The sequence below is a fragment of the Tasmannia lanceolata genome, unplaced genomic scaffold (assembly GCF_043159265.1).
Source record: "Tasmannia lanceolata isolate RefF3 unplaced genomic scaffold, GAP_Taslan_0.1 ptg001222l, whole genome shotgun sequence".
Classification (NCBI taxonomy): Eukaryota; Viridiplantae; Streptophyta; class Magnoliopsida; order Canellales; family Winteraceae; genus Tasmannia; species Tasmannia lanceolata.
In genome coordinates this window covers 2,661-9,992 of record NW_027519882.1, presented here as the reverse complement: position 1 = coordinate 9,992, position 7,332 = coordinate 2,661, and the positions used below count along the sequence as shown (strand labels likewise).

The following is a 7,332-nucleotide window of genomic DNA, read 5'->3' as shown; positions in this document are numbered from 1 at the left end:
TCTCTCTCTCTCTCTCATTTACAAAATTCTTGAGAATTTTTGTGCCCCATTTTAAACTTTAAAAAATCTGAATAATTCAAATGGCTACTCATATTGGCACTACGATATTTTCATAATCGCACAAACTCAGGCTTGTCTTTTCTGTTTTAATTGGCTTCTGAAAAGCTTTTGGGGAATTATAATAACTCTTGACAGCTGTTTAAAAGAGAAAAGACAGGATGAGTTAGTGCAATTATTAAAACACGGTAGTGCCAATATCAATGACCTTAAAAAGTACTTGTATTTTTTGAATTATGTGAATTTTTTTAAATAAACTTATTTTTTAAAAATTAAATGTAGGGGTTAAATGAGTAAGACAAAATCTGAGACTGGCTGCTCTCTCATGCGGCAGCCTGCCTGCTAAACGCCTTCTGCGATGGTCCCTAGCAAATCCAACAGCATAAGCTTTTGGAGCAACTCGTTGTTTCACATGGTACCAGAGCAAAATGTCCTAATTTCAAACCTCATCAATAGCAAAGATCCACATGCAATGTCCAAACCCAAAAGCAGGGCCACATGTGCCACGTGCCGGCCAAACTTAAAAAAGAGGGACCATATATACGTGAGTGGGAGTGTAATAAGAGATTTAATAACACCTTCTCCAACAGCTTAAGCTTTTGGAGTAACTGGTTGTTTCACACAGGATATGAGGGTTTACTTTTCCAAAAATGTCCTAATTAATTGGTTACTTAGTCATGGGTCATCTATATTAGCATCCAACAAGTGAATAGTTTGTATCATCAAAAAAATCTGAACATGAGGAGTTTTCGATCTTAATTAATCATTCATTGCACAAACATATTATTTCCTGCTAAATCGTGGAAAGAAAAAAATTTCAAGAAACTTTTCCCCGGAAAGAAAGGGGAAGGAGCCCCTTCCCCACAAATGTCCCCGGGTGCTTGGGAACATACATCTCTGACCCTCTTTCCCCCGCCCTACAAATCAAAGAAGTCATGGCATAGGCTTTCAAAGCAAAGATAGATTGGTTAGTATACCACATCAAACAAGGCCGTAAGGAATAAACAGCTCTTTATAAGGAAATGCATCATCATCAACAGTTGTCTTACTAATGTTTTCAGAAAGATCTTAGTAGTACACGGAAGGGGCGTCTTTCATGTACCAAAAATTCGAAAGAATCTTTTGCTCTTTTCTTGCTAATCAATCATGGTGCAAGATAATATTATGAGTTTGTTAAGTTCACACTAATCACGAATGAAGATTATTTGAGATCATTTTTCAAACAAATATAGTGATTGAAATGAATAAAATTTCTTCTTTTTCTGTGTATCGGCTGGCTGACCCTTCTTCTTCCCAATCAGGGATCATCGAATCATTAGATGTGTTGCATGGTAGATTGGGTCATGTAAATATTAATAAATAAAATATAAAATAAAATTAATTCATATATTGCAGCTAAGTTAGATACATTATCGTTGTTATCTCAAAGCCTATCACATCTGTTTGAAAATATCGGACTCCCTCGGATATCTATCAATATTCATTGATATATCAGTCAATGTATTGCAATATTTAAAACCAAAGTTCTATTCATTGAGTTTTTATATGTGGCGTAATCATGAAGTCCAGTAATTTAGAAAAAGTAAAATGGACCCACTTTATAGGATGATCCAAACTGTTCCTTTGTTGGGCCACAACTTAAATAGGTTGAAACCCATATCCACAGGATGATCCTAACCCTCTGATCTCTAGAGCTTACAATAATGTGCAACCCCTCTACACATCGGAGGGCTAGGATCAACCTGTGGAAATCATCTATTGGGTGCATCTTCTTTACGTTATGGCCTTAACAGATGAACGGTTTGGATCATCCTATGAAGTGGGCCCCCCAGAGTGCTTCCTGAAAAATATTGGACTTCACACAGGTGACACAGCATATACAATCTCCTATAAATCATCTAATCTTTTCTTTACTACACGACTTGTTATAAGGCTGTCCGATTTGAAAAGTAAAATCTTTTGGGCCTGAATATTTGTATCAGTTATAGCTTATAACCCATTTTTAAAGGACATGGGACAGCCCAGTCTAGTGTCTTTATAACTACCCTCTTAACAAGAGGTGGCTGTCCCAAGTAAAAAAAAGTGGGGTGAATATATCATTTCCATGGTATTATAGATTAGAATATAAATTTGGGACGTTGCATATTTCCACCCCATTTTATTTGTCTTTTTTTAATACGACTTTACCTTCCAAAAAAGACAAACAAGAGGGGTGAAAATGTACTAAATGACAAAAGATAGATTTGGAAATTCTGAGAAAAGGGTGGAAATATCATTTCCCATTCAAAACGATCTTATCTATACATTGTCTTGGCCCGCTAGAAAACACTCCATCCAACTGGGTTTCAAGTTTCAACTAGCCGAGCCGAGCCGAGCCTGTTTCATCTGTATAGGTGATATTTTCGTCCCCTTTTCTTCCCTTGAACAACCCTCTATAGTGTATTTATGATTACTCTTTTACTCTAAAAGGGGCTGCCTAGAGCAGAAAAGGGGACAAATGAATCATTTACCTATTTTTAAAGGGTAAAATTCAGTAGGGAAGGAGTGTGGTTAATAAATTGTAGAGGTGGCAAAAATGAACGTAGGCTATCGTCACTCTTTCTCTCTCTGTATGTGCGTTTATATTCGCATTCAGTGATGCATGCCAGAACGCCAAAACAAGTAACTTTGCAGCATAGAGAACAGTTGTGTCTGCAAAGGGTCAAAAATAGCTAATGAGAAGTCCCATTTTGCCCAAAAAAGAAGCAAAGTTTTTCACTTCATCTTTCTACATAATGGTATTATTATAGAAAACCCACCCAACTCTCTGATTCCCAAGCAATAATCTCCTTTATATCCTCTCCCCTTATACTTGCTTTGTTTGGGATTTACTTGTGGGTTTTGATGGGGAGGGATTTCTGTTGATGAAAAAGAGGAGTAAATAAGAAAACCCACTTTTTAAAATGAGTACTTTTCATTTCTCTGTTGATATACAGGCCTCTTTAATGTCTGGATTTGTTCAAGGGTCTTGATTGTTTGTGGGTTTTGATTGGTGGGTGTATCTGTTGGTAAAGGGGTGAGGAAATTTTTTCAAGTGATTTAGTTGGACTTTCTTTTGCTTTATGGGATTTGGGGTTCCATTGTCAATTCTCTTTTTGTTTAGTCTTAAAGATCTTACCTTTGTGTTGTAAAGCTTTGAAACTGAGCAAGTTTAATAGAGAAGAAATGAAACAGGTCAGAGAAGGTGCTCTCTGGTTGATGAGCACTTAAAGAGAATCTTAAATCAGTTGAGGTGAGTTTAATCCATTTACATTTGTGTATTTTTTTATCTCATTCCCTCTTCCCAAGCTCTGTTTGGATTGCAAGAAAAAAATTTCTAATAGGAATTTTTTTTTCTTTCCATAATTTTGAGGAAAATAATGTGATCATGGTTAATTTAGAGTGAATCATCATAAATTGGAGGCCTCTCTAAATAAAAATTCAATAGGTTTGGTTCAAGTTTTCTTTTTTGTATGTAAAATAAGTATGAAATTTTAGGAATTTTTTTCTTTTCCAACTTTTCTCTAAATTTCTTGCAATCCAAAAAGGACCTCATTGATTTTATTTTTTTCTCTCATAGAACTGTATTTCCTAGTTTGGGTATTTGATTTTGCATGTATTCTGCATTTGATTTTGGTCTTGGTTCTCACCTTTTTCTCATGTGATCTCTTGTTTTTTTTTTAAAAAAACTTCCTTTTCATGATTATGGGTTATGAGTTTGTTATACCTGATTTTGTTTGAATATTTTATCTTTTAGGAAAGATTTTTTCTGGTCTTTTTGGGTTTGGGTTTTCAATAGTCTTACCTTTAGTTTCTCACATGAGTTTCTTTACATGAGCTTGGTTGAGGTTTTGAGAAAGTAAAGAAAGGAATTTGATATTGGGTTTATTGATTTGCAGAGAGATATAAAGCTTCTGAGTCAGGATAAAAAGAAACTATGCTGAGAAAGAGGTCTAGAGGAGTAAGCACCAAACAAGGTCTAATGGCTGATCAAAGCCCTCTCTCATCTCCAAATGTTGGATACAACAAACCCACATCCTCTTTTTTCAGTTCTCCAAAGTTGTTTACTGGGTTTTCTGCAAAAGGTTTTTCAGATTCTGAATCTGTTATGAGCCCAACTTCAATACTAGATAGCAAGCCATTTTTTAGTATTGGAAATCCCTTCTGGCTTGATAGGAGTCCTAAATCCCCACAAGCTTGCATTGAAAAAAAACACCCTTGGGAAAAATCAGATTCAAGATATGTTGGACTTGGTATTGTTGATTCTCTTATCGACGGAAATAAAGACAATAAATTATCCAAACCAGAGGGTAGAATGGTTTTGTTTGGATCACAACTAAAGATCCAAATCCCTCCTCTCCCACGCTCTTCAATTTCCCCAACCCCATCTCCTCAATCCTCCCTCGATTTTGGTAGCAACACTCTCAATTCTCTATCGGGTTCTTTGTCCCATGATTTATCTCCTTCCTCTGCAAAGAAAACCCTGTTAGGCTCTACGGATTTCGGTTGTCAAATGGCCATTTCTCCTCAAGTTTTCACTGGTTGTCTTTCGGCAAGCGAGATAGAGCTCTCGGAGGATTATACTTGTGTGATCTCCCACGGTCCGAACCCGAAAACTACTCATATCTTTGACAATGTCATCATCGAAAGTTGCGGTGTTGGGTTTCCTGGCTCTTGGAAGGAGGAGAATTGTTTCTTCAATGATCTCCCGAGTTATCCCTCGGACAATTTCTTGAGTTTCTGCTATTTGTGCAAAAAAAATCTTGGGCAGGGAAAGGACATTTACATGTACAGGTAGGTGTAGTTCATTTTTCTGCATAAATCATTTTTTCATTCTATAGTACTATGTAAATTTATATTTGATTACTTTCTCATATGTTAAACTCCATTAGAAACATTAATTGGGTTTTCATTGTTTCTTATGTACATTGCTCGTGACCACTTGATCCATGAATTTCTTGTCTGATTAAGAATATTTTGCTCTAGATTTGTATGTATAGTAACCACCTGAATTTTAAAAAAAATGTGGTTTTCGCTTGAGATGAAGGGTTCATTTCATTGGATAGAATTCATTCCTGCACTAATTTTTGTACAAATTTCTTGAAATATTATCAGTATCAGTTTCATTGTCTTATAAATAAACTAGCACTCAATCATTATGTAACTGTAATACATAGTGGAACTGTTGACTCTAATGCCTTAGATGGTTTATTCTGTAATGGGTTCGAAATCTACATCTAAAATTTCAATTTGGACTGTTCTGTTTCATGAGCTTACAGGGGTTAGTGTTAACCAACACTGGTTCTCCTTTGTGTTGGATCATTTTTAGCTATTTAGATAGCATTTCACAAGGACAAGAGGTTGCGTTTCACATGGATATGATATTCTCCCACCCATGTATATATCTCTTTCACTTCCTGATTTATTTAATCTCTCTAGACATTTCTACATACTAACATAGATCTCCTTTAGTTTATGAATTTTAAGGACTCAGAGTCTAATGAATGGTTCTCCAAATCTTTCAGAGGTGAGAAAGCGTTCTGCAGCCACGAATGCCGTGCCCAAGAGATGCTGTTCGACGAGGGTGTGGAGAGGTGCATGTCGGGTTCATCTGCTGAAAACTATGGCGATGTGTTCGATGCTATTCAGGATTGTTCCTGAGATTCAATTCTCCGGAGAGATGGAGAGGGTGATCTGTATATTCAATTTTTCATTTATGGGTATCGATCAAAGGGATTAAAGTTGGCGACTGAGCTTTGTTAATGGTGGATTCTTGCCGATTCCTAAGCGGGTTTCCTTTATCTGTAGGTATTTCATTCCTTGTTCTAAGATTCAGTAGAAAGAGGCCAAGTTCTTCTCGAGTTGATTTTGGGTCCTTGATAACAAGGATTGCTGTTGGGTTTGTCCACAGTTCTTTGGTTAAAGACTGTGTATGTTGAACTTTGGAATAATGTGTATGATTAACTTTGGATAATCTCCTATATTATAGTGTATATGGGGCCAATCACTTATTTTGTATAGATTCTGTCTGGTTTTCAGACTCTGGCCTTCCTGTGGTCACTCTCTTTAAAAATGATGATGGTGATGTGATGTATAGTTCTAATTATTCTAGAGTGTAGTTTATTATAATGTAGAAACTAATTAGAGTAAAGCTTTTAGGACCAGGTCTATCCAATTTCTTTTAGGGTTTGTTGAACTGTTTATTAACTTCTCGGATCATTTGTTGAGTGACTACCATTTGCCTTGGTCGGGTTCTTAAGATGGTCCAATGCATCTCCTTCCAAGTCAATAACAGCTACAATGATTCGCCCAAGTTAGAGAAAAATAAACTGCGTCAATCATTGACTTGCCCTGTCTGACTCAACTCCTCATTTTACCTTGGCAGAGTTCAGGTTTTGAGATACTTCGCCATGGGTGAATCTAGACCCTTGGTTGATGGCATTCTTTCGTGTGTTCTGTACTGCTGATTACTTTGTGGTGTAGCCGGAACTGCAAAGAACAAGTCGGAGGTTGATTGTGGTGGACCTCTGATCGATAAGCTGTTAGGAACCCGAATGGTTTGTAATGTGATTGATCTTCTTAGAGGGAAGATCAGCCCTCCTTTGTGCAAAAAGACACAATTCTATTAATTTCTTCACTAAATTATAGATAAGCAAATGAGTGTTTACATAAAACACTCAAGCGATAAACATAGAAAGAATGAAAGAACTAGAAAGATCTTATGATAATAATGGAAATAACTAAATAAAGACTAATCTAATCTTGGCTAGTATCCAAATCAATTCTAGTTACTTAATTCACTTTACTTGCCTAATATATCGTACAAGCAATCCAATAAACAGATCTTCAAAGATCTGACATATCCTAAATCTAAACTAATTTATTCTATCATAGCGGGATCCATCTAGGCATGTAACATTTCACCCGCTTTGAAATCAACCTTGTCCTCAAGGTTGGAGATTATACACTCGTCGGTTGATGAAAAATGAGATTTTGCACAGGACTTTCTAAAAATCTTGTCGCTTCTCTTCTTTTTTTCTCCATCTCTTCGTCTTGAGATTGGTCACCATTTCGTATGTCGTGGTCACTGGTTTAGGTAGCTCTATTTTGAAACCGATCTTATCATATTATTCATCAGAACTCCTTCGGTATGCTTTTTTGGAATGATTTGGATGTTGATGCATCGATGGCCGTGACAAATGATCTTTCCGATTGCGTTGGACAAGTTGAGAGGAATGACAGATTTTTCGGCGAAGG

The 7,332-nt window shown here is 36.4% G+C and overlaps 1 protein-coding gene across 1 annotated transcript; it reads left to right on the top strand.

The window, feature by feature from the left end:
* Nucleotides 1–2,713: 2,713 nt before the first annotated feature.
* On the top strand, nucleotides 2,714–6,115 carry LOC143869430 (FCS-Like Zinc finger 8-like). The gene is made up of 3 exons (XM_077376261.1): nucleotides 2,714–3,328; nucleotides 3,975–4,869; nucleotides 5,601–6,115. The coding sequence occupies exons 2-3, from the start codon at nucleotides 4,013–4,015 to the stop codon at nucleotides 5,734–5,736; spliced, it is 993 nt and encodes a 330-aa protein (XP_077232376.1). The 5' UTR covers nucleotides 2,714–3,328; nucleotides 3,975–4,012; the 3' UTR covers nucleotides 5,737–6,115.
* The last annotated feature ends 1,217 nt before the right edge of the window (nucleotides 6,116–7,332 follow it).

Coding starts and splice junctions, on each gene's coding strand:
- LOC143869430 (XM_077376261.1), top strand. CDS start 4,013: ATGCTGAGAAAGAGGTCTAGAGGAGTAAGCACCAAACAAGGTCTAATG. Junction 4,870..5,600: donor AAGGACATTTACATGTACAG/GTAGGTGTAGTT, acceptor CAAATCTTTCAG/AGGTGAGAAAGCGTTCTGCA.